The sequence below is a fragment of the Podarcis liolepis genome (assembly GCF_965112155.1).
Source record: "Podarcis liolepis genome assembly, chromosome: 1".
Taxonomy (NCBI): domain Eukaryota; kingdom Metazoa; phylum Chordata; class Lepidosauria; order Squamata; family Lacertidae; genus Podarcis; species Podarcis liolepis.
In genome coordinates, this window is record NC_139554.1 from 17,275,926 (window position 1) to 17,303,017 (window position 27,092).

At 47.3% G+C, this 27,092-nt stretch overlaps 2 protein-coding genes across 28 annotated transcripts in view; one reads left to right on the plus strand and one right to left on the minus strand.

The window, feature by feature from the left end:
- The first annotated feature begins 1,795 nt into the window (after positions 1-1,795).
- Positions 1,796-24,995, plus strand: DEGS2 (delta 4-desaturase, sphingolipid 2). The gene is made up of 3 exons (XM_083519861.1): positions 1,796-1,920; positions 15,708-16,450; positions 22,853-24,995. The coding sequence occupies exons 1-3, from the start codon at positions 1,839-1,841 to the stop codon at positions 22,997-22,999; spliced, it is 972 nt and encodes a 323-aa protein (XP_083375987.1). The 5' UTR covers positions 1,796-1,838; the 3' UTR covers positions 23,000-24,995.
- The window catches only part of EVL (Enah/Vasp-like), a 154,817-nt gene continuing 152,218 nt past the window's right edge, over positions 24,494-27,092 (minus strand). For all 27 annotated transcript variants that reach the window (XM_083517727.1, XM_083517726.1, XM_083517725.1 and 24 more), the window contains one exon: positions 24,494-25,140. In XM_083517727.1, the coding sequence (XP_083373853.1) occupies positions 25,103-25,140 (38 nt within the window). In that variant the 3' untranslated portion in view covers positions 24,494-25,102. The remainder of the gene's footprint in view (positions 25,141-27,092) is intronic.

Here is a 27,092-nt window from a genome sequence, read left to right on the forward strand (position 1 = left end):
AACAGTGGGACGGATTTCCTCTGGAGGTTGTGGACTCTCCTTCCTTGAAGGTCTTTAAGCAGAGGTTGGCTGGCCATCATGGATGCTTTTTGTTGAGATTCCAGAATTGCAAGGGGGCTGGACTAGATGACCATTGGGGTCTCTTCCAACTATACAATTCTGTGATTCTTTGATGCACAGGAAAACGCTGCATCCACACTTCCCTGTGGCAGCTGGGGCTCATAAGGCAAAGGACACGTTAGCCTATGGTAGGCAGAATACGAACCAAGGGCAGGTAGAGTCAGCACAGATCGCAATACTAGCCCCATTTACCTGAGAGTATGCCCCAGTGAACATAACCCCCTGAAAACGTTTAGGAAAAGATTGCTTTTATCTTCAACAACATGTCACAATCCAACATGACTCAGAAGGCAAGTGTCTCACAACACTTTAGTCCTGATAATTTATGTTCCTTGAGTGGTTCTTATACATGTTGAGGACTAACTTAAATCATGCTTACGTATGCATGCCAGAGGTTCTTTTATTTTGTGGCATTCCAAAATTTTAGAATTCTAAATATAAAAATAAATATAATGAATTAACATATAATAATTAAAACCTAAAATAATTTTGGGATAGTCTTTGTGCCTTTGGTGGTCCTTTAGCTGCTCGTCTATTGGGAAAATGTGAACAGATTTGTCTACTAAAAGGTCAAAAACTTTAAACCTTATCTGCTGCCAGATTCCTGCAGGGACATTTTATCATCTGTAACAGGGAAAAGGCATTGTGTACACATTTATTCTACCACATTGTATAATCAGGTCTCTACACTGCATAATTGGCTCTCCGTATTCCTAATAGAACATAAAAAGTGATGATGCCAATAAGATTCATTTATCTTATTCATTTTTTACTTGATGTAAGTTTCTTTTCATTTACGGCTTTCAAATCATGGAAGAAGCCTAGCAAAATGACGCTTTGGCACTCCTTACAGTGTTTTTTATATATACTGAAAGCTGCCCAGAGTGGCTGGGGAAACCCAGCTAGACGGGTGGGGTATAATTATTATTATTATTATTATTATTATTATTATTATTATTATTATTATTATTATTTCCTTCCTTCCTTCCTTCCTTCCTTCCTTCCTTCCTTCCTTCCTTCCTTTCTGGAAGAGATGGGCGAGACAACACAGCAGATCTGGTTCTGCCCCCACCTTTCTCCTTCGCAAGGTCCCTAAACACTTCAAACAGAGGATTCCTTGCAACATTCTCCCCCACTCTCACCCCCACCCGTGTAGCATCTGATCCTTTAACCAATACACACCGGGGAGCTTCTCAAAATCTAACGTAATTATTGCACATTCCCCAGATCCGGAGACAACCGAGATGCAAAAAGCAAAAGCTTAAAAGCAGGACAAATATAACCGAAAATCAATCCATCAATCCTATCCATGCGCGCGCAGTGCGCAAATCCCATCAAGCTTGCAATAAAGGTTGGATCTAGTTCAGGGAGGCGCGCGCTACAGGAAGCCCGCAGATTGCATACCAGCTCGCCTCTGGCAGCACATTCCCAGCTGAAAATCGTGAAAAAGCCTTTTTTATTATTTTTAAGGCTTCCCAAATCCGCTTGCCGCGCATAAGCTTCCGCGGGCCCCGGCGCTCCTCGTGGCGCGCCTGATGCGCAGCGAGCGCGCTCCAGTCCGCGGCCGCTTCTATCCCGCATCACCACGAGGAGAACGAGGCAGGCGAGTTGGCGAAGGGGGCGGAGCCACCTCTCGGCCCCGCCCCTCAGGTGGACCGAGGAGATAAAAGCCCCCGCGCTTAGCCGTCCAGCAGGCAGGTGCAGCGGCAGCGGCAACGATGGGCAACAGGGTTACCCGCGAGGATTTCGAGTGGGTTTACACGGAGCAGCCCCACACGCAGCGCAGGAAAGAGATCTTAGGTGAGCCATCCTCGGGATCCCCCTGGGAGGTCACTGCCCGCCTCGTTTTCCCACCACCCTCTGCTTTCTTGCTCCAGACCTCTTTCCTCCTAGAAACGGACGGCGTTAGGGGTTAATTCTCCGCCAGGATCAGGCCCTCTGTCAAAATCGCTTTGCCTTTTAATCCCAGGGGTGGGTGGCCGGGGGCAGGGGGGCAACTTCCCCCTCCAAATAAAATAGATAAATAAAAATATATAACAATCTGAACAACCTCTTCTCAGATACGTCGGTTCTGTCCACCCCCCTCCCCAATAAATCCTGGCTACACCTATGTGTGTTGCTCGGAGGGCTGGCTGTGTGTGAAGATAATGAACTCTGCACATGCTTGCGGGTTCTCTTTTCGTTGCTGTTGCTTTCCGAACAGAGCCAGGGTCCTGGCGCGGAAAGGAGGGCTTTGATGGGGGCAAATCCTGACTCTGACGACGCCTTAGGCAGGCAGCGTTTCCTGTCATGTCCAGTTTGCATCGTCTTCTCCGCTTCTCTTTCCCGCATTTCCTTATAGATCCAGAAATACACGGCATAGCGAACTGTCTCTCTCTCTCTCCCCCATCTCTGCCACGCTTCAGGTTGCAAACTTTCCCCCTGGAAAGGGGCTGCTGTGTGACAAGCAGAAATCCCACGGGTGAAGTCTTTTCTCTTCATGCATTTGTACGCAATGGGCGGGCGGGGGGACTCACCTGGATAATTCTTGCTTGTCATGGAAAGCTAAGGAAGGAAGGAAGGAAGGAAGGAAATTCCCAGGTTGGGGTGCACCCCTCACCCCCTATTTCCCCATAGTCTCCCCATCCAGTTTACGACAGCCAGTGTTCCTTCTTGAAAATGTTCCTAGAAAGCACGAAATGTTGCCTCTGAAACCACTTCTCCAATTTGGTTACTGAGAGACAGTTCTGGTAACATTCAGAGACACTTTCCTTGTGAAAGAAGGATGGAGGCATATATTTTTTTGTTATTCTTGTTGTGCGCACATATGTATATGTATATGTGTATGTGTGTGTGTGTGTGTGTGTCAGTGTGTCCCATACCTTTCCTCCTCCAGGAAGGTCAGAGTAGAACCCTATAACACAGTTCAGTTGGCTGATGAGTCAGATTATCATGGGAGGCAGTGACTGCTTCAAAGCTGCCCTCTCCACAGACCTAATCTGATCACTGCACCTGACTTCTTTAGTCTTCAGGTCATGTTCTGTAGCTATTCAAAGTCCTGCCCAGCCAGCACCACACCCATAGCTAAATAGATGTAGCTTTTTTTTTCTTTCTCATAGCCTGTGGGCGCAGTGAAAAATTGCCCAACCTCTGCCATACTTTCCTTCCTTCCTTTATCGATTCTCATAACATGACATGGGAAATTGCCACACGGTACACTATGCAAAACACACTTTGTTATCCAACCGCCCCCTCCCCCGGCAGGGGCCATTTTATTCTCTGTGTCCTAACCTGAGGGCCATTTTTGCATTTTCAACTCTTTTTTGCATGTTTACAGTACAGAGATAATAATAATAATAATAATAATAATAATAATAATAATAATAATAATTTATTATTTGTACCCCGCCCATCTGGCTGGGTTTCCCCAGCCACTCTGGGCGGCTTCCACAGAAAACAAAAGACATTAAAATATCATAGATTAAAAGCTTCCCTGAATAGGGCCGCCTTAAGATGTTTTCTGAATGTCAGGTAGTTGTCCATCACCTTGACATCCGATGGGAGGGCATTCCACAGGGCGGGCGCCACCACCGAAAAGGCCCTCTGCCTGGTTCCCTGTAGCTTCGCTTCTCGCAATGAGGGAACCGCCAGAAGGCCCTCGGCGCTGGACCTCAGTGTCCGGGCAGAACGATGGGGGTGGAGACGCTCCTTCAGGTATACTGGGCCGAAGCCGTTTAGGGCTTTAAAGGTCAACACCAACACTTTGAATTGTGCTCGGAAACGTACTGGGAGCCAATGTAGGTCTTTCAAGACCGGTGTTATGTGGTCTCGGCGGCCGCCCCCAGTCACCAGTCTAGCTGCCGCATTCTGGATTAGTTGTAGTTTCCGAGTCACCTTCAAAGGTAGCCCCACGTAGAGCGCATTGCAGTAGTCCAAGCGGGAGATAACTAGAGCATGCACCACTCTGGCCAGACAGTCAGCGGGCAGGTAGGGTCTCAGCCTGCGTACCAGGTGGAGTTGGTAGACAGCTGCCCTGGATACAGAATTGACCTGTGCCTCCATGGACAGCTGTGAGTCCAAAATGACTCCCAGGCTACGCACCTGGTCCTTCAGGGGCACAGTTACCCCATTCAGGACCAGGGAGTCCTCCACACCAGCCCGCCCCCTGTCCCCCAAAAACAGTACTTCTGTCTTGTCAGGATTCAACCTCAATCCATTAGCCGCCATCCATCCTCCAACCGCCTCCAGGCACTCACACAGGACCTTCACCGCCTTCACTGGTTCTGATTTGAAAGAAAGGTAGAGCTGGGTATCATCTGCATATTGATGGACACCCAGTCCAAACCCCCTGATGATCTCTCCCAGCGGCTTCATATAGATGTTAAAAAGCATGGGGGAGAGGACGGAACCCTGAGGCACCCCACAAGTGAGGGCCCAAGGGTCTGAACACTCATCCCCCACCACCACTTTCTGAACACGGCCCAGGAGAAAGGAGCGAAACCACTGTATAACAGTGCCCCCAGCTCCCAACCCCTCTAGACGGTCCAGAAGGATGTTATGGTCGATTGTATCAAAGGCCGCTGAGAGGTCCAGCAGAACTAGGAAACAACTCTCACCTTTGTCCCTAGCTCGCCGGAGATCATCAACCAGTGCGACCAAGGCAGTTTCAGTCCCATGATGAGGCCTGAACCCTGATTGGAAGGGATCCAAATGGTCCGCATCCTCCAGGCGTGCCTGGAGTTGTTCAGCAACCACACGCTCAATCACCTTGCCCAAGAATGGAAGATTTGAGACTGGGCGATAGTTGGCCATACTGGCCGGGTCTAAAGATGGTTTTTTAAGAAGCGGTTTAATGACCGCCTCTTTCAGCGGATCTGGGAATGTTCCCTCACAGAGGGAAGCATTCACCACCCCGCAGAGCCCATCGCCCAGCCCTTCCCGGCTAGCTTTTATAAGCCAGGATGGGCAAGGATCAAGGAGACAGGTGGTTGGTTTCACTCGTCCAAGCAGCCTGTCCACATCCTCGGGGGTAACGGATTGAAATTGATTCCATGCAACTTGACCAGACAGGGCTCTAGCACTCTCCCGCCCCAGCCCTGCTCCCACGGTGGTGTCTAGCTCCTTCCGAATATGAGTGATTTTATCTGCAAAAAACTTTGCAAAATCGTTGCAGGAGATCTTGGGGTCTTTACAAGGCCCCGATGGTAAAGGTGGTTCTGTTAAATTGCGGACCACCTGAAAGAGTCTCCTGCTACTATTTTCTGCAGATGCAATAGAGGCGGTGAAGAAAGTCTTCTTCGCCGTCGCTATCGCCACTTGGTAGGCTCGACGTTGAGCTCTAACCTGTGTCCGGTCAGATTCGGAGTGAGTTTCCTGCCACCGACGCTCTAGCCGTCTCAGCGATTGTTTCATCGCCCTCAGCTCCGAAGAAAACCACGGGGCTGTCCGGGCTCCATGCAATCGGAGAGGGCGCTTCGGAGCCAGACAGTCGATAGCCCTGGTTAACTCCGCATTCCAGCGGGCCACCAATGAATAAGCTGAAAGGCCATCAACACGGGATAAAGCATCCCCTACCACTCTCTGGAAACCATTTGGATCCATTAAGTGGCGGGGGCGGACCATCCGAATTGGTCCCACCTCCCTGCAGAGGGGAAGGGTCGCGGAGAAGTCCAGTTGCACCAGGAAGTGATCTGACCATGGCACTTCTTTGGTTTCATTTTTACTTAGTGTCAGATCACCCACGTCGCTAGAGGTGAATACCAGGTCTAAGGCATGTCCATGACTATGAGTTGGGCCCAACTTATTCAGGGACAGCCCCATGGAGGCCATGCTTTCCACGAAGTCCCGAGCGGCCCCTTGTAAGGTCGTGTCGGCGTGGATGTTAAAATCCCCTAGGACAACCAAACTAGGTGTCTCCAGGAGAACATCCGCCACGACCTGAAGCAGCTCGGACAGGGAATCCTTGGTGCAGCGGGGAGGTCGGTACACCAAAAGGAATCCTGTACTGCCCCTATTGCCCAACTTCCAGAACATGCACTCAGAAAACTGGGTCTTCCCAGTAGGACGCCTGGTGCAGACTAATGACTTCCTAAAAATCACTGCAACCCCCCCTCCCCGCCCACATGACCTGGGTTGCTGTGCGTAAGAGAAACCCGGTGGGCAAGCGGCAGCAAGGACGGGCCCATCTGTCTCATTCAACCAGGTCTCTGTCACACAAGCCAGGTCAAATCCTCCATCCACAATCAGGTCGTGGATGGCAGTGGTTTTATTCACCATTGACCTGGCATTACACAGCAACACCTTCAGGTTATGTGGGTTTCCCCTGTTGATTCCAGTATCCATCTGGTCAAGGCCAGACCCGGAGGCCGGGATAGTCTTCAAACAATGACTAAACCTGCCTCCTCGGTAATGACATGGTCTGGTCTTAGCGTAACTCCGCCTCCTGCCCATGATCACCGAGATCGGATGTCCCAGTGCTTCCCCCCCTGTGGAACTTGTCCCAGCCATCGCGTTGGCTGGGGCCTCACTCCCAGGCAGCCCTGATCCCACCCCTTAAAAACGAAACACAAACTATACAGAACCAATAAAACAACAGAAAACAAAAACAGAACAATTACACTAAAATTAATCCCCAACCAAATATCCATTACACCCACCCACCCCCAGCAAGAGAAAAAAGGAAAAAAAGAAATACAAATTTAAATTGCCACCGACTGCTTGAGGACATTTTAAAACACATTGGAACAGGGAAGCAACTGCAGAACACTTCCCAGCTTCCCCAAAAGTTTGTTCCAAATAAGGGCCTGGGCCACGCCCCCTGGGCCAGTTGGAAAAGGCCCTGGAAGGGAGCAGGCCCTGCAGTCCTCACCCAGCCGATGGTCCGAGGCTTCCCTGCAGCAGGAGTCCCTTTATAGCCGGGAGAAAGGGCCTGGGCCACGCCCCCTGGGCCAGTTGGAGAAGGCCCTGGAAGGGAGCAGGCCCTGCAGTCCTCACCCAGCCGATGGTCTGAGGCTTCCCTGCAGCAGGAGTCCCTTTATAGCTGGGAGAAAGGGCCTGGGCCACGCCCCCTGGGCCAGTTGGAAAAGGCCCTGGAAGGGAGCAGGCCCTGCAGTCCTCACCCAGCCGATGGTCCGAGGCTTCCCTGCAGCAGGAGTCCCTTTATAGCTGGGAGAAAGGGCCTGGGCCACGCCCCCTGGGCCAGTTGGAAAAGGCCCTAGAAGGGAGCAGGCCCTGCAGTCCTCACCCAGCCGATGGTCCGAGGCTTCCCTGCAGCAGGAGTCCCTTTATAGCCGGGAGAAAGGGCCTGGGCCACGCCCCCTGGGCCAGTTGGAAAAGGCCCTGGAAGGGAGCAGGCCCTGCAGTCCTCACCCAGCCGATGGTCTGAGGCTTCCCTGCAGCAGGAGTCCCTTTATAGCTGGGAGAAAGGGCCTGGGCCACGCCCCCTGGGCCAGTTGGAAAAGGCCCTGGAAGGGAGCAGGCCCTGCAGTCCTCACCCAGCCGATGGTCCGAGGCTTCCCTGCAGCAGGAGTCCCTTTATAGCTGGGAGAAAGGGCCTGGGCCACGCCCCCTGGGCCAGTTGGAAAAGGCCCTAGAAGGGAGCAGGCCCTGCAGTCCTCACCCAGCCGATGGTCCGAGGCTTCCCTGCAGCAGGAGTCCCTTTATAGCCGGGAGAAAGGGCCTGGGCCACGCCCCCTGGGCCAGTTGGAAAAGGCCCTGGAAGGGAGCAGGCCCTGCAGTCCTCACCCAGCCGATGGTCCCGTATCTAGGGGACTAGCTTTAGAAATGGGGTGACTTGGGTTCAAACCAGCCCTCAGTGATTTAAAGATATCATCCTAATTCGCATTGCACTGCAATCCTTACCTGGGAGTAAGCCCCATTGGACTCAGAGACTTCTCAGTAGCCACATACAGGATCAGGGGTGCCAACTGGAATAAAATATTTGGGGGGAGGACCCAGGTCACTTCTGCCCTACATAAGCAAATACATGACCCAGCGCATTTTTGGGGGGTGAAGACTTCTCAGCCCCAGAAGTTGGCTCCTATGCAATGGACTGTGTCCCTGCTGGTGAAATTAAATAATGAGCAATTATTATTGCTTATTATATTTATTGGTCGCTTTCCCCAGGAAAGAAAACTCAAAGCAACATACAAAAACAAAAAAATGAGGAATGAGTCCTTTAAGGCTGCTCCCATCACTTGATTGCATCAGGTAATCTTGCACTATCTCTTGGGACCTGCGACAGAATGTTCCGAGTTCCAGTCTGCCAGCCATCCTCAGTTCCAAGATGCTCTATTCCATTTCCATGTCCCACCTGCAGTCAGGATTCCAAGGTCACTGTCCTCCTTGGGCTGTTTTGGGGGCATCCTTCTTAGCATTTCCCTCTTAAACTCTGTAAATCTTGTTACAGATAGGTAGCCGTGTTGGTCTGCCATAGTCAAAATAAAAAAATTCCTTCCAGTAGCACCTTAAAGACCAACTAAGTTAGTTCTTGGTATGAGCTTTCGTGTGCATGCACACTTCTTCAGATACACTGAAACAGAAGTTGCCAGATCCTTCTATATAGTGAGAAGGTGGGGAGGGGTATTACTCAGAAGGGTGGTGGGAATGGGAGATTGGCAGATAGCTGAGATGAGCCTGTTGACGACTCTTAACGACTGTAATAGGTCTTACAGGAAAAGGCAAGGGGTGAGAAGGTGAGAAATGGCTTAGTCATGTATAATGAGATAAGAATCCAATGTCTCTGTTCAGACCAGGTCTATCCATGGTTTTAAGTTTGGTAATGAGTTGCAATTCAGCAGCTTCTCTTTCCAGTCTATTTCTGAAATTCCTTTGTAGTAAAACAGCTACTTTGAGATCTTGTATAGAATGTCCTGGGAGACTGAAGTGTTCTCCTACTGGTTTCTCTGTTTTGTGATTCTTGATGTCAGATTTATGTCCGTTTATTCTTTGGCGTAAGGTTTGGCCTGTTTGTCCAATATAGAGAGCTGAAGGACACTGTTGGCATTTGATGGCATACACAATGTTAGACGATGAGCAATTAAATAGTCCCGAGATGGTATGTGTGATGTTGTTGGGGCCAGTAATGGTGTTGTCCGGGTGTATGTGGCAGCAAAGTTGGCATCTGGGTTTATTGCAGGCTCTGGTGACAGTGTCCGTGTTAAGTCTGGTTGTAGTATTATTGTGGGTTAGGAGTTGTTTAAGATTGGGTGGCTGTCTGTAGGCAATGAAAGGTCTTCCTCCCAGAGCTTGAGAAAGAGAACTGTCATTGTCCAGGAGAGGTTGTAGATCTCTGATGATGCGTTGTACTGTTTTAACTTGGGAGCTGTATGTGATGACTAGAGGTGTTCTGTTATTTTCTTTTTTGGGTCTGTCTTGCAGCAAGTTCTCTCTGGGTATCAGTCTGGCTCTGTTGATCTGTTGTCTAACTTCATCTGCTGGGTATTTTAGTTCTGAAAAGGTTTGCTGTAGATCTCTTAGGTGAGAGTCTGTAAATCTTGGTGTTTCCCCGGCTATTAGTTCCTAGATCCGTCCTGTCTGTGAGGGCTTGGAGAAGTGCTGCCAGTCAGAGTAGACAGGCTGGGCTCAACAACTGCTAGCACATATCTCTGAGCCCAGGCAGTGCTGACATTAGGAGCCTTAAGCGTGGTTTTCTCCCAGGTGGACTTCGCATCATGAACTCCCCTGCAATCAAATGTCACCCGGCAGTGGTCATTCGGAAGTGCTAAAAACTACGTCAAGCTGCCCCCTTAGCTGATTTGGGGTCACCCCTGGTTCTGGTGCAGGTCAGATCAATGCACCTCCCTCGTTCTCTTAGATTCAGGTAGATGGCTAGGGCAGCTGGGAAATGAAATGCACACTCCAAACAGCCTAATGAGTATTGGCTATTTTCAGTGGCCAGGGAAGACTGACTGATTATTGCCTGGCTGGGGAAAATGGAAAACCAGGTGGGTGGAGGAATCAAATAGAGTATCCTGAAGTAGGGCTTGGCTGGGTGGAAGGCTAAACAGGACCACTGCACACTGCATAGACACATATGCATGTATGTGTGCATGCACATATATACAGATATATTTTTACGATTATGATAAAAAAAAATGTTTTTATTGAAAGATTTTAATGGATAACAAAGCTACATATAACATCTCTGTTTTCAGGTCACAGAGTCCTTCCTGTAGGTCAGCTGCTTTGGGTGTGAGACGTGGGTGTCATAGGCATTATGAGATTGGGGGGGAGAGAGGTGGGAGAAAAGGGGGAGGGCAGTACACACAGATACAGTGGTACCTTGGGTTAAGTACTTAATTCATTCCGGAGGTCCGTACTTAACCGGAAACTGTTCTTAACCTGAAGCACCACTTTAGCTAATGGGGCCTCCTGCTGCTGACGCGCCGTCGGAGCACAATTTCTGTTCTCATCCTGAAGCAAAGTTCTTAACCTGAAGCACTATTTCTGGGTTAGCAGAGTCTGTAACCTGAAGTGTCTGTAACCTGAAGCATATGTAACCCAAGGTACCACTGTAATTTAGACATGCCAGACATTTCTGAAGAGCCGGTCTTTGAAAAAATATGTTCCATGTCATTTACCAAAACAGAATCAGGCTCATGTTAATTTATCATTAATAGCCTATATCCCACACCCCTTTATACCATTCTTCCATTTTATATTCTGCTTGCGCCTTCCACTTTCTAGCTATCATGATTCATGCAGCTGTCAATAAAATATGTGAGCATGTCCTTCATAGCTTGCAAACCTTCCACCCTGTTGTAAATTGACAATAATGCTACCTTTGGACTTTCGGTCAGCTTTAACCCAGTGATTTCTTTTTTTTTTTTTTAAGGATATTTATTAAGCATTTTAAACATTAAATTCACCAAACACATATAAAACCATCACCAAAATGCAACAAACAAAGAAAAACAGAAAAAAGCAAAAAAAGTAACATATAATAAAAAACATACAACAAAATCAAGTATCCAACCTCCATCTTTTCTTAAGCTTTTGGACTTCCTCACATCTCCCAATCCTGCGTTCCCAGTTATAGAATTATAAACAGCAATTTATCGCCTTATTTCAACTCTTATTTTGTAGTGTTCAAATATTATGTCCCCGACTTTAAACATTTTTATCAAATACTCAAATACTTAATTTAGACATAATGTTATTCCAAAGTTTATCTTATTTCTCAAATCTCACTTATTCTCATTTTTCTTTCAACTAAATTGCTGGTGCCATGTTGTTTTCAGTCCTGCACCCTTCTTAACACTCATACAGCTTACAATGTTTTTGTAAATAGTCCTTAAACTTTTTCCAGTTCCGTTGAGGTAAGGTAGGGAATACACAAGAGAAATGATTTTGAGGAGATATGGAAGGAATTTGTACTGTTATAACGGAAAGGGGTCAAACCTTCACAAGAGGTGTTGAAATTTTGGGAGGTTGGATCATTGCAATGGAATGGTCTCGGTGGTGGAGTGCACATTTTTATTCTTCCTTATTTATGATTATTACTTTGTCAAAATAAAAAATGATAGATCCAAAAAATAAAAATGGGGGGGGGGGAGGGAACCAGAAATGTCAGGAAAAAAACAAAAAAACCAGAATCAGGCTGATGCATGTCCTTTGTAAATCAAGGCTTGGAAAACTTGGCATTTTATTTATTTATTTGAATTTATATAAGGTTTCATTGTAAACAACAACAACCTCAAAGCTTCTTACAAAAAGAATGATTTAAACCATCCGAAATAAGAATAATTAAAACCAACTACTATTCTCTTAAGCAGGGATGGGAAACCTCCAGCCAAATTGAATGTTCAAATTTAGCTTGCATGGCCACTTTCCCCAGCCTCCCCACAGCTGCCCCACCTGTGTAAGGCAAAGCAGATTTTCCGCTTTAAAGCACCACAAAGGGTTCTGTGCAAGCAAGCCCCGCTTGGGTGTGGTGCTGTCAAGCCCCATTGATCTCCTGCTATCATTGTGGGCAGAGCCGAGCCCCAAAGGTCCCTCACCTGTTCTCTTAAGGGACTCCATTTGACTAAAGATTTCACTACCATTTGAATTGCGTGTGCAGAAATGCAGCGTCAGTGGTCAGAGGATGTGAGGCAACTAATTTCATTAGGTTTAACGGCACGGCCTCTCGGACGCTGGTTGCTCAGTTTCAACAGAAGGATCAGTGGCCTCACCCTGCCCTAACACTTTGATGCTTTTATAATCACAACGAGCCAAAAGGCAAGAACGGAAAAGAATCAGACATTTATTGCAGGTACTCTGCCCCTTTGCTTTTGTCCTAGGATTCAGCCGACTACTTTTAAAGCTTGTGAGCCTCACCTGAATAGTAATTGGCTCATGTGAGCAAGCAAAGTAAAGAGAGATAAGTAAAGCCAAATCAAATCACAGGGAATGCAATGAAATAAGAATCATTTCTTTTTAAAAAACAAAAAAAATGACGATTGTAAGGAATTTTCCCTATCACCTTTTCCTCAAGAGGCCTGTCTTTGATGCAACAAGTATATTGTCACAATGGATTATTGTCATCATCACATGTAATATTATCATTAATTAGCATATTAATATTAATTAATATTATCATATCATTAATTAGCATTAATTATTATAATTAATTAGTTTTAAACGCAGTATAAGGAGTCTCTATAGGAGTATATTGTATTTTAAAATGGGGTTTGGGAGTTTTTAGGGGTTTTTGAGAGTCTTATGTAGATTTTTCCATTTCATTGTTCTGTATGGGACAATGAGAAGAAAGATACCGTATGGTATGGTATGGTATGGTATCATATATGTAGGCTTGTTAATTGTGCTACACAAGTACCTTGAGGCAACTTGTGAATAATATTAGTGAAATACTATTTTTTGCACTGGGTGCTGTTTAGACCCAGAATGGAGGCTTTGTAAATTGTTCCTGGCAACAATGCAGCTTTTGATTTCTGAGAAAGGATGGCAACTGATTTACCGACTCATCCGGCTCTTTAAAAAAGGGGAAATGAGGTTGGGGCATGATGCATGAACTCACATTCAGTTCAGCAGTGCGTGCGTTCACCATTCAAAAGGTTCACATGGCGATGATGGGATCTGCTTTTCAGTCCTCATGCGATTTCAATTTCTCCCACTCACCGCCCACCCCTCGTGCAGGCCACACTGCTAAGACTCCGTATCTTGTTGCTGTTAATTATTAGTCACATTTTTACCCTCAAAGAAGCGCACACCTTGAAAATGGAACTAACAAAGACATTAAAATCAGGTATAAAAAACAACAACAATGAGCGAAAACTAAAATACTCCTCTGGAAGCATATCTAAAGTAAATAAGTCCTACCTACCCCAACTGAAGGGGTGGCACTGTGGGTTAAACCACAGAGCCTAGGACTTGCCAATCAGTAGGTTGGCGGTTCGATTCCCTGTGACGGGGTGAGCTCCTGTTGCTTGGTTCCTGCTCCTGCCAACCTAGCAGTTCGAAAGCACGTCAAAGTGCAAGTAGATAAATAGGTACCACTCCGGCGGGAAGGTAAACGGCGTTTCCATGCACTGCTCTGGTTCGCCAGAAGTGGCTTAGACATGCTGGCCACATGACCCAGAAGCTGTACGCCGGCTCCCTCGGCCAGTAAAGCGAGATGAGCACCGCAACCCCAGAGTCGGTCACGACTGGACCTAATGGTCAGGGGTCCCTTTACCTTTACCCCAATTGAACACCACAAAGTCCCACTACCCTCTCAATTAGAAACCCAAAACCTGACTAAATAGGTTTGTTTTTGCCTGGCAGCTGAAGGCAGGCAACAATGGCACCAAGCAGTTTTCCTGGGGAGAGTGTTCTGCAACCAGGGAACCACCACTGAAAAGGCCCCTTTTCGTGTTCCCACCCTCTGGTCCTCCCATGGATGGGGCACACAGAGAAGGACCTCAGGTGATTATAGCAGATAAAAACATGCTGGCTGTACAGAACCTCCATGGGACACAAGAACCTGCCTTATGACAAACTAGGCCATTATTTTATTTGCAGCAAGTGTAGCTAGCCTGCAATTCAGGCTTCACTTCAGTAACTCAGAATCCACAAATGTGGTTTTTGTGTGTGTTTTTGTTTTTTTCATGCTGGGACTGCACTCTGGGTGCCAATATACCCTGTGAGGAGGTCTGGACCAGGGAAAGGAGCACTAATTGTAACTTGCATACCCTCCAACATTTCTCCGATGAAAATAGGGACCTCCCATTCCATAATGATTATTTTACTATTTATACCCCACACATCTTACTGGGTTGTCCCAGCCATTCTGGGAAGCTTCCAACACATGTAAAAACATAATAAAACATTAAACATTAAAAAAAAACTTCCCTTCAGATGGCTCAGGGGTCAGATAACGCCATACCCTCCAACATTTCTCCAATGAAAACAGGGACATCCTAAGGAAAAGTGGGACATTCTGGGGTCAGATCAGAAACTGGGATGGCTTCTCTAAATCAGAGACGTCCCTGGAAAATAGGGGAATTTGGAGGGTCTGAACTTGATGGGGCAGCAGCTGAATGGAATGGTGTCAATTCAGTCCTGGCAGCCAAAGAGACAGGGAAACCAGCTAGAGGGAGGCTTATTGAGAAAATAGAAGGGCTAGCTTGATGCTGAGAATGAAATGTGCAGAGAACACTTGGCTATGTGGGATTTTCTCCTCCACTTCTCTATTCTTGGATGCCACTAGAGGGAGTCCAGGCAACAACATCTCTGATTCCCACCACTGCGCTGCACATCTGTCTCTAATTCTTGCAGGATTCTTCTGCTACCAGTCCCCCTTCCATGCAGGGAGCTGCAGAGGAGGGATGGGGAGCTGCTGGATTCTCCCCTTCCCATCCCATCCTGTCAACATCTACCATATTTTTTGCTCTATAAGACTCACTTTTTCCCTCCTAAAAAAAAGGGCATCTTATGGAGCGAATGCAGGCTGCGCAGCTATCCCAGAAGCCAGAACAGCAAGAGGGATTGCTGCTTTCACTGCGCAGCGATTCCTCTTGCTGTTCTGGCTTCTGAGATTCAGAATCTTTTTTTTTTCTTGTTTGCCTCCTCCAAAAACTAGGTGCGTCTTGTGGTCTGGTGCGTCTTATAGAGCGAAAAATACGGTTCACTTGTCTGTTTGAAAACATTGCTTAGCCACCATTCACCAGAAGCTTCCAGGCTGTCCTTGGGGAGAAAGAGGCCTGTTCTGAACCACACCAGGCAGGGCAGCCCCCACCATTTCTTCCCTATGGGTGGGAGGAGACCAGCAGCTCCTATTCACTGTGAGGATGCTGTACTGGCAGAATGGAGGGTGGTGGGGTGTTTGCCGGGGAGACAAGAAGTCCAGCCTCCAAGAAATACGCCACAGCCATTGCTGCCACCATGGTGGCAGCAGCGGGCAATGTATTCCTTGGAGGCCAGATCTGCTGCCTCTGTGGATCCTACCGCCTGAGGCAGTAGCCTCACCTTGTCTAATGGGTGGGCCAAACCTTCGTGGAGGCCTGGTTTATGTCAGGTAGGTAGCCTGATGGATATTAGGGGCAGAGGGATTTGTCTAGTTGGCACCACAATTCCACGACTGGATTCCAGGCAGTGTTGACTGCATTTGTGTTTCTTTTCCTCCTCAGCGAAGTACCCAGCCATCAAGTCTCTCATGGGGCCAGATCCCTATTTGAAATGGATAGTGACGGGGATGGTGTTCACCCAGCTTCTGGCCTGCTACCTTGTGAGGGACCTTTCCTGGAAGTGGATCTTCTTCTGGGCCTATGCTTTCGGGGGCTGCATCAACCACTCCATGACCCTGGCCATCCACGACATCTCCCACAACGTGGCCTTTGGCAACAAGCAAATCAAGTGGAACCGGTGGTTTGCCGTCTTTGCCAACTTGCCCATTGGACTCCCCTACTCGGCCTCCTTCAAGAAGTACCACATAGACCACCACCGATACCTTGGCGGAGACTCGTTGGATGTGGACATCCCCACGGACTTTGAGGGCTGGTTCTTCTGCACTCCCTTTCGGAAGATGGTCTGGCTTGTCTTCCAACCCCTTTTCTATGCCTTGAGACCGCTCTACATCAACCCCAAAACAATTACCGAGATGGAAATACTTAACGCTTTGGCCCAGTTCTCTGTCGACTTGATCATCTGCTACCTGTGGGGTTTGAAGCCTGTTGTTTATTTAATATCAGGGACGTTGCTTTGCATGGGCTTGCATCCTTTTTCGGGGCACTTCATAGCAGAACACTATATGTTCCTGAAAGGGTATGAAACGTATTCCTACTACGGACCCCTCAACTGGATCACCTTTAACGTGGGCTATCATATGGAGCACCACGATTTCCCCAGCGTTCCTGGATCTAAGCTGCCAATGGTAAGCTCTAGAGTTTTTGACCCTTGCAAACAGGTTTGGCTCTCTGGGTGTTGCTGAAATACAACACCCTTCAGCCCCAAGCAAGCATGGCCAGTGGCAAGGGATGATGGGAGTTGTGGTTCAGCAACATCTGGACGAGCCAAAGGTTGTGAAGCTAGTTTACATATGCAGCTTATGAAAGAAAAGTGGCTCTTGAATCCTGAAATTAGAGGTGGTGGTGCAGTTAGGTAATTTTAGACTCCGGACTTAACGACCTGGTAGGAAGGCATCTATTTAGACAGTAGCATGCATTAACTTCAGAAATGCGATAAGCCAGCGTTGTTGTGTTTGGGAGCCTCCCTGCTCATACCTGTACCTTAATGTCATCGCTGCTTGGGGGGATGCAGTGGGAATAATGGTATTTAAATATACAGCATAAAGTAAGTGAATGCAGATTGCTAGACAGACACTATTTTGTAGCTGGCTTAACCCCAAGCACCAAAGATACTCTAGATCAGCGTTTCGCAAACTTGGGTCTCCGGCTGTTTTTGGACTACAACTCCCATCTTCCCTAGCTAGCAAAACGATTGGTCAGAGATGGTGGGATGGTGATGATGATAGCAGCTACTCTGGGCGGCTTACAGCACATATAAAAACATAGTAAAACCTCAAACATCAAAAACTTCCCAAAACAGGGCGATTGTAGTCCAAAACCACCTGGAGAACTAAGTTTGGCAAACACTACTCTAGATGAAAATAATACCTTCTAGGCCTTAGGAAAGATGCTTTCATAGGAATCTGAGGGCAGTGAGGAGAATTATAGGCCTAGGACTTGCCAATCGGCAGTTCGAATCCCTGTGATGGGGTGGGCTCCCACTGCTCAGTCCCTGCTCCTGCCCACCTAGCAGTTCAAAAGCACGCCAAAAAGTGCAAGTAGATAAATAGGTACTGCTCTGGCGGGAAGGTAAACGGCCTTTCCGTGCGCTGCTCCGGTTCACCAGAAGAGGCTTAGTCATGCTGGCCACATGACCCGCAAGCTGTCCGTGGACAAAAGCCAGCTCCCTCGGCCTATAGAGCGAGATGAGCGTGCACGCCCAGAGTTGTTTATGACTGGACCTAATGGTCAGCGGTACCTTTACCTTTATGTTACTACAGTCATACCTCATGTTACGTTCGCTTCATGTTACGTTCTTTCAGGTTACATTCCGCGGTGACCCAGAAGTACTGGAAAGGGTTACTTCTGGGTTTCGCCACTCGCGCATGTGCAGAGGCACAAAATGACATCACGTGAATGCGCAGAAGCAGCGAATCGCAACCCGCGCGTGCGCAGACGTGCTGCTGTGGGTTGCGTTCTTTTCGTGTTGCGAATGGGCCTCCGGAACGGATCCCATTCGCAACCAGAGGTACCACTGTACAGTGGTACCTCTGGTTACGTACTTAATTCGTTCTGGAGGTCCATTCTTAACCTGAAACTGTTCTTAACCTGAGGTACCACTTTCGCTAATGGGGCCTCCCACTGCCGCTGCTGCGTAATTTCTGTTCTCATCCTGAAGCAAAGTTCTTAACCCAAGGTACTATTTCTGGGTTAGCGGAGTTTGTAACCTGAAGCGTCTGTAACCCGAGGTACCACTGTACTGGCAAATAGATGCAACCTCAAGACACTCTGTGCTGCTTTTTCCCAGATCTTTTTTTATTAAGTTTAGTAGTATATATACCGAATAAATTTTTATTAAATTTTCCACCGCAATAACACAAACCACAAAGCAAAATGATACACAAAAAACAGAAAAGGAAAAAGGAAGAAAGAAAAAAGAAAAGAAAAAGGGGGGAAACAATAAACAAATAGACAATAATAACAAACTTAATTCTTCACAAATCCAACTTTTTAAACATCTTGGTTGACTTCCTCAAATCCCTCTCTTCTGAATTTCCTTGTAATTTAAAAGTAACAGCTTTCCAATATCATTATTAAACTAAAACAATTTCCAATTATGGTCATCTTATTCACTTTTCTTAACATTCTGAATTCCATTTCTTTAATTATAACTTAATTTAAGTTTAGTAGTATATATAAGCACACATTCATGAAATAAAAGCACAGCAAAACAATAACAGTGTGTAACCAGTTAAGTGTCATTTATCATCAGGGTCCAGAAAAGGGCAACTCCCCTAAGGAGAAAGGTTGCAGTGTTTAGGGAAAAAGCAAAGAAGAGGTGACATGATGGAGGTTTATAAGATTTTGCATGTTGTGGAGAAAGTGGATAAAAAGAGCAGGCCGGGAAAGAAAACGTGTTTGAGCAACACTTGCTGTAACAGACTAAGGGTCAAGGTGGATGAATGGTCAAATGCATGCTCATATTACTTGTACAGTGGTGTCTCGCAAGACGAAATTAATCCGTTCCGCGAGTCTCTTCGTCTTGCAGTTTTTTCGTCTTGCGAAGCACGGCTATTAGCGGCTTAGCGGCTATTAACGGCTTAGCGGCTTTAAGAAAAAGGAAACAAACTCGCAAGAACTCGCAAGACGTTTCGTCTTGCGAAGCAAGCCCATAGGGAAATTCGTCTTGCGGAACGACTCAGAAAACGGAAAACCCTTTCGTCTAGCGAGTTTTTCGTCTTGCGAGGCATTCGTCTTGCGGGGCACCACTGTATGTCTGTGTAGCAGTGTTCCATTTTGTTTCTGCGTCTGTTTAAACAGCAGTTGAGGAGGGGAAAAGGAAAAGGAAAAACAAACACAGACTTTAGTGTGACCAATGCTTCCCCCATAAGCACAGCAAGGTGGGGTTTTTTAGGTAGCTGGCTTTTGTTAAAAAAGGGCTACAGATCCAATGTTAGTTCAACTCATTCAATAGACTTCATGCAAATATGTGAGCACGACTGATTTTGATTCTTTAATTTGAGCATAACTTAGTTGGACATACATACACACACCCACACCCAGTTCTGTGGCATGCAGGGAGTTCTGTGCCTTGCATTAGGTTCCCTACACCCAAAAGTTAATATCTGCAAGAAAAGCTGCTTTGGGAAAGGGGATTTTCATTGGGACTGTGATACAGGAGGAAATAATTTTTTAAAATAAAAAAAGTAACCTGTCTTCCCCATGTGCAGTGGTCCCAGTTGACACCCACCCACCCCTGATGTATGTTTAAAAAGACACAAATCCGGGTATATAAACTGCAGTCGTGCGTTTAATTCTTTAGCTCAGAAGCTGGCCCCTTCCCTTTTCCTGCGCACATGTTCCCAACAGAGCCCAGTCTTATCAGCTACTTTGTGGAATGCGGTGCGATCGGCTCCCCCCACCCCCCAAGCAATACAATAGGGCTTGTCATACTTTCAGGCAGGTTATTGCCCTGGGGACAAATAAGTAACTTATTAAATGAGTGCCTTTCCGCAGTGACAAATCAACTGGCTTGTGCAATGACAGTCGCTGCACACAAATGTAGATAGACAAGTCGAATTCTGCCAGCCCAGTGATTTGTCTTAATTGCAGAGTTCCAGAACAAGCTTTATAACCCGTTCGAAGCCAGTAATAGCCGTATCACTGTTTCCTTGGCATGGTCTGCTTCTTGCTTGTTCCTGATGGGGCACTGAGATAGCTCCGTTGATAGAGCATGACACTCTTAATCTCAGGGTTGTGGTTTTGACCCCAACGTTGGGCAAAGGATTCCTGCTTTGCAGGGCCTGGGCTAGTCGACCCTCGTGGTCCCTTCCAACTCTACAATTCTGTGACTTTATGAAATGCAGTAATTGGGTGGCAAATGTATATCATTGACTGTTAAGGTGACAAAAGGAAAGGAAGAGCCTTCTTGTTATTGTTGTACATGGTTTTGCCTCTGTGACTCTCCATAGTTTTCAAATGTCTTACCAATGGACTTCAGAAGGGAAGGCTCTCTGTGCCAGTCCTCTGATGGATGCAGAAAGCCAGTCCCAGAGCTCTTTCCTTTGAAGTTATCGCCCGGTGTCAGGTGATGAGTAGGTAGATGGGACTTAACCAGCTTTCAAAGTTGGCCCACAGGGTGAGGGACGTGGCAGGAAGGAAGATCCAGCCCATTAGTCAGTTTGAGTTCTCTACACCTTTCCTGCTATAAAACACTGTTTCTGCGCTATTCATTCCTCCTAATTTCACTCCTAACCAACCATCCAAAACCGGAACGGATCCTGAATCACACTGAGACTTGTGTAGCAGTGCAGAATGGGGCATCTGTGGACCACCCCTCGTCCTTGGCCATTGGTCACACCAGCTGGGGCTGACGGGAGCTGGAGACCGCCATAGCTTCCCCAAACTTCTAGGATTGCATCTAATTATGTGGAAGCTTATCCAGAAAGCATCTAGGAGCGTATGTGACCATCCACTGCATCTTCTATTCGGAGGCATACTTCTGCTAAGGGTTGTTCCAATCCAATGGCAGCAGCCATTGCTAGACTGACCCATGGACCTGCCTGCAACAGGGAGCTTGCCTTAGTCAGCTCAGTGCTGTCTACACTGACTGGCAGCAGCTGTCTGGGTTTCCAGGCAGGGAACTCTCCCACCACCTACCTGGAGAAGCAGGGGTTCGAACCTGGGACTTTCTGATCTGCTCTCCCCACTTTCTGTCTGCTTGCTCACAGAATTAGCCATGGGGCAGGCGGGTAGTATGCAACTGCTCCCAACTGCGGTTAGACGTGGGGCAGCCTTTCTCAACCTGGCGCCCACCAGATGTTTTGGCCTAGAACTCCCATCCTCTCTGACTCACCCGCCATGGGCTCAGGCACACTTCAGTTTGCCCTGCTGCTTTCCTCCAGGAAAACCCATGGCTTAGCACTGAACTGGAGTGAACAACAACTGGGCTTCCTGCAGATGTTTGCTCCATTGCTATGAAGCATGGGACAAGGAGGGGGGAGTGTGGAAGACAAGGCCCATGGCAGATGGGACTGGTGGAAGTTGTAGTCTGGGGCAGGCTGTCCTAGGTCTGGATCGGCAAGAAGGTAAAGGGACCCCTGACCATTAGGTCCAGTCCTAACCGACTCTGGGGTTGCAGTGCTCATCTCACTTTATTGGCCGAGGGAGCTGGCATACAGCTTCCGGGTCATGTGGCCAGCATGACTAAGCCGCTTCTGGCGAACCAGAGCAGCGCACAGAAACGCTGTTTATCTTCCCGCCGGAGCGGTACCTATTTATCTACTTGCACTTTGACTTGCTTTCGAACTGCTAGGTTGGCAGAAGCAGGGACCGAGCAACAGGAGCTCACCCCGTCACGGGGATTCGAACTGCCGACCTTCTGATCAGCAAGTCCTAGGCTCTGTGGTTTAACCCACAGCGCCACCCACGTTCCGGATCGGCAAGGAAACACAGTACAAATCCAGCAAGCTGCATTATGTCCTACCTGGACAGTCACAGATTCCTGCAACTTTGGCTTACATTTTACCTTGGAAGCTGTCAAGTGAAGGTCAAAAATCTGTGCTGGGACTGGGAAAGACAGAAACAATGGAGCTTTTTTTAAAAAAAAAAATTATTTTTTCTTAGCACACCTTAAAACTGGTAGGGCTTCTGCCAGCCAACGGGCCTTCAAGCTGCCAGTTGGCTATTCCCAGTCTAGCAAACAGAATTAGTCATCTAAATTATCTGACTGCCCTGGTTCTGTCAGATGAATGCTCAGGTTAGGTTTCAATGCTGCCATGGGGTGAGGGAGATTCTTGCTCTGCCACATACAGAGCCCTGCTAGCTCCTCGAGGCCAAAGGATGAGGGATCCAACAGGACTTTTCCCTTCCCTCTTCCCTTCTCCCCTCGACTGACTGCAATGGGATTTGAATTCCAAGGTGTATGAACCATGAAAAATCTCTCGCTCTCAAAAGTAATCTGGGTCGCTTTCATTTGTTCATTGGGTTTACTCTTGGCATAAATTCTATTAGCTTGCATTCAAACAGCACTCTATTCCGTTTTCCGGACGTTTTCTTACACGACAATTTTAGCGTTTTTACATCTGTCACGCCATGTAAAAGCCACTGCAGAAATTTAGCACACATTTCCACGTTAACTGCTTCCGGGGGGCGGGGCCCATCTTGGAAGCCTGTTAACTCAGAAAAACACAGGAGTTTTGTGCTCGTTTTGCATGTGTCAAAATTCAAGGGTGGGGTGTTGTTTGTTTTTTTGGCATGCAGTTCTTTCCTGCCGTTTCAATGGGTAAATCATGGGAGAACAGAAGTGTTCATGTGCATAAAGGGTGGCAACACATCCACAAGTGTCAGCCGTTGTGTCACACCACACTCACTGATGTGAATGAAATTTAGGGTGACACGGCGCTCTTGGTCAAAGGCCAGAGTTTCATAACACAGCAGGTACTGCCACTTTAAAGCAGCATTAGAAATCTCGTGTCCAAATGCATTCTAAGATAGATGTTTCACAGATAAACGAACAGTGGAGAAAAAAATTTCTTTTGCTCTTGCAGGTAAAGAAGATAGCAGCAGAATATTATGACACCCTGCCTCAGCACCAGTCTTGGGTTCGAGTTCTCTGGGACTTCATTTTTGATGACTCCATCGGTCCTTACTCAAGGGTGAAGAGAGTATGCAAGCTGGCACCAGACTCTCGATAGCTGCGGACTCTGCCCTTTCCCCCTTTATAAGCTTAATGGACCTTTGCACCCTGTATACTTCCCCCATCCAAGCAAACATAAACGAGTCTGTTCTCTGAACAGAGCATGCCCAGTAACCACATAAGAGCTGATGTTATATTTCTGACACCCAAGGAGTTTTTGTAACTTAGATATGAAGAAATATTACAATGAAGCCAGTTGGAAGGGCCTGAAAATGTATAATATAGTTTTAAAAAAATTAACAGACCTTTTTCTTTTATTCTCTGCTAGGCTGTTTGACAGCCTGGCTCACGCTGGTTTCCTGATGCTTTGAACTACATTGCTCATCAGACATGGTTAGGCACAGTGAGATCTGTGAGCTCAACATCTATATTCCAGGGTTGTTTCAATGGAGAGGTGAGACACTTTCCTTCTCACAACAAACAGGGAGACCTCTGGACAGACACACAAGAGTAGTTCTCCAGCTGAGAAGTCTCCCGCTCTTCCGCCGGCCCCCGAAGATGCTAGAATATCAGGATCAAAATGTTTCTTTTCAGAGACCTCATGTTCTCTGCCTGCCCCTCCAGAAAGGACTAGAGAGTTAGGGGAGCATGTCCAAGGACAACAGTGGCAGAACCAGGACTCACTAGTGGGTCACAGCCTGACCCAAGGTGGGTTGCAACAGGGAGCGCTACCACCATGCAAATATATGGGAAAAGACTGAAGATGCCTGCATTAGGGGGAAATAATTCTTAATTCCACCCTGCAAACATGCATCATATGACCGTTCCCCTGGATAACACAGACTCCAGCAGTCCTGGGGATCATTGTAATTATCAAGCGGGGACAGACAGCTCAGTAGAGCATAAGGCTCTTAATCTCAGGGTTGTGGGTTTGAGCCCCATGCTGGGCAAAAGATTCCTGTATTGCAAAGGGTTGGACTAGATCAGGGTTTCCCAAACTCCAGCTCTTTTTGGACTACAGTTCCCATCACCTGTGACCACCGGTCCTGCTAATGACGGGAGTTGTAGTCCACAAACAGTTGGAGACCCAAGTTTGGGAAACATTCCACAAATGGGGAACTTCCACTGAAAAGGCCCCGTCATGGGTCACTGCTGGCTAGGAAGCCCCTGGAGGTGACACCAACAACAAGGCCCATAGGGCTGTTTTTACACAAAGTGGGGGTGGTTTCAGAGACCACACGGCATATATGCAACTTATAATGTGGATCTTCCAGTTTGTGATGATTATGATTATAATGGTACTTTGATGGGAGGCAGCAGGGTTAGTGAAGTTCCTTGCATGGTCAGTTTGGGCCATCGCAACGTCAAAGTGTAAACAACTGTACTTTCTTACAACACCCCATTTTTCTAGCACCACCAGGGACCAGAAACAAAACGCTCTGGGAGAGCCAGGCTGGTTCCAGGGTACGGCTACCCCTGATTTTGCTAAGAAGCACAGTGGAGTCCAAGTGTGCTGCAGAGGGATGAAAGAAAAGCCAAGCAATGCCACATGGACAATGAACAGTTTATTACCAATATGAACACAGATACTGTGAAGCAATGATGTACCGCTGTAATATTGTGATAGCTCTGAGACCAGGGACTTGCTGTCTGACAGCTGGGCATCGTTCGGCCTCTTCAGGCGATGCCACAAATAAGGTTTTGTTGGCAAAAAAAAAAAAGGTCTTCATTTACATTGCAGTCTACCAGTAAAATTACTCTGAAGTCATCTAGTAAAAGCGAATGGTTCACGTGTTTCCTTACCTACTATATACTAAAAAAAAGTCATACATTTAAATAAGCAAATACAAAATACAAAAAAGGCTGACCAACTCTGATGTGCATTGTCAGATGAAATTTTAAAAAATCCAGAAATTTAAATTTTAATATTTTCTTTTTTTAAGATTTTAAGACTTCTCTCTCTCTCTGTTGTTTTTTTTAATGAAGCAAATCCAAGGCATCAGCAAGCCTCAAAGTCTGCTGAGTCTGCTAATAAAAAGGATTTAAGAACAAAAGACAGAGCCAGGTGTCCTCTTTCACCATCTTGCACGGTCTTGGGATGCTCAGAAACGTTCCAGTTGCCTTTCACATCCTATGTGGCTTCCTGATGGTTCCATGGCCATTATGTCGTGCTGATTCTACTCAACTCTTGCCTGATGGCTGGAAAAAAGAGGAAACAATTAAAAAAAGGGAATACGCCTGAGCTTACAGTCAAGGCACTATACTGTCATAGCTTCACAGCTAAGCTAAAGACCACTGACTATATTTTGGGAAAATAAAAAAATTCCTTCCTGTAGCACCTTAAAGACCAACTGAGTTAGTTCTTGGTATAAGCTTTCGTGTGCATGCACACTTCTTCAGATACCAGATGCACACGAAAGCTTATACCAAGAACTAACTCAGTTGGTCTTTAAGGTGCTACAGGAAGGATTTTTTTTATTTTGACTATGGCAGACCAACACGGCTACCTATCTATATTTTGGGAAGTGGTTAAGATCACAGAGGCGGTGGCGGCAACAGCAGCAAGAGAAGGACGGTACAGATCCTAGCTGTGCACACACACCATACGCCTGAAGCACCTTGGGAGCTGTAGCTTAACCCCAACAGAGCTACAATTCCCAGCACCCTTAAACTACAGTTCCAGCTATTCGTTTTGGGTGTGCGCGTGTGATGCTTTAAATGTATGAAGGCAGGATATGCACCATCCTTCCCTTGCTGCTTGGTTCAGGGATGGCTTACCTGTGGCCCCTCCAGATGTTGCCAGACCACACCTCTGCATTGCAGGGGGGTTGGATTAGATGACCCTTGGGGGTATATCCCTTCAAACTCTACAATTCTCTACAAACTCCCAGCACCTCTGACCACTGTCCTGGCTGGCTGGCAGGGGCTGATGGGAGATGGAGTCTAACAGCATCACAGGCTGCCCACATCCGGCTCACAGCAGATGGGATAATGGGAGAGTTGCAGGTAAGCCACCCCAGGCTTCAGCAATATATCGAGCGGCAAGGGTTGCCCTGGAAGCATGCCAAGGCAAGGCTGTTCAGTTGTGTGTGTAAGGCAGGGCTGATGTGGCAGCGAGAGCAAATATAAACATGGGTGCAAAACTGGATTTTTATCGGACATGAGGCTCTGCTGACCTTTATCTGTGGCACAGGATTCACAAACGTTCAGGACCGAGTGGCAGAAAAAAGTCTATTCCAGGTGTCTCTCTGGGGAGACTTAATCGTATTTCCTTCTCCATGGGAATAATTTTTCTTTGTAGGTACTGGGCTAGGAATTGCAGGTACAGGGGTAGTCAACGTGGCGCCCTTCAGATACGGACCATAAATCCCATCATGCTCAGCCAACACAGCCGATGGTCAGGGATGTTGGAGTTGTCATCCACAGCAACCAGAAGGCACCATGTTGGCTATTCCTGTCCTAAGAGGTAATTCACAGTGTTTTCAGCCGCACTCCCAGTTCCCAGGACTGGATGTGGGAAGGTGAATGGGCTGGCTTGAGCGTCATGCAATAAAAGAAATTATCAATGTGTCTTATACATACAGTCCATGTTTAAGCGAAGGCATCTCAGCACACTAGAGAGTTTGATAGCTCAGTTGGTTAGGGCGTGGTGCTGATAACGCCAAGGTGGCAGGTTCGATCCCCGTATGGGACAGCTGCATATTCTTACATTGCAAGGGCTTGGACTAGATCAGGGGTCAGCAAAGTTTTTGCAGCTTGGGCCAGCTCACGGTCCCGCAGACGCACACATGTGCAAACACTCCTTCTAGCACAGAGGAGGTGTGTGCAGCTTCCTATTGGTTGCAGGAGCTTCCTGCAGCCAATGGGAAGCTGCCCAGCGTCATGGAAGGCAGTCCCTGCTCTGTGCCGGTTCAGCACGGTGCACGGGAGCTGACCAAGCGGGCGGCTTGGCCCATGGGCCTTAGGTTGCCAACTCCTGGACTAGATGATCCTCAGGGTCCCCTTCCAGTTCTACAGTTCTATAATGCTCATGCACCTGGATTACTGATCAAGCCGTTCAGCAGTGGAACAGACAACCTCAGGTGGAGGTGGACTCTCAGAAAGTGATGGGCAAGTTTGTAAGCAGAGGATGGGAGGCTGTAGCAATGGGC

What these genes read in the sequence shown, in the direction of transcription:
- DEGS2 (XM_083519861.1), top strand. Translation starts at nt 1,839, where the DNA reads ATGGGCAACAGGGTTACCCGCGAGGATTTCGAGTGGGTTTACACGGAG. An exon ending in GCGCAGGAAAGAGATCTTAG is followed by an intron (nt 1,921 to 15,707) that starts GTGAGCCATCCT and finishes TTTCCTCCTCAG; the next exon opens with CGAAGTACCCAGCCATCAAG. An exon ending in CTGGATCTAAGCTGCCAATG is followed by an intron (nt 16,451 to 22,852) that starts GTAAGCTCTAGA and finishes TTGCTCTTGCAG; the next exon opens with GTAAAGAAGATAGCAGCAGA.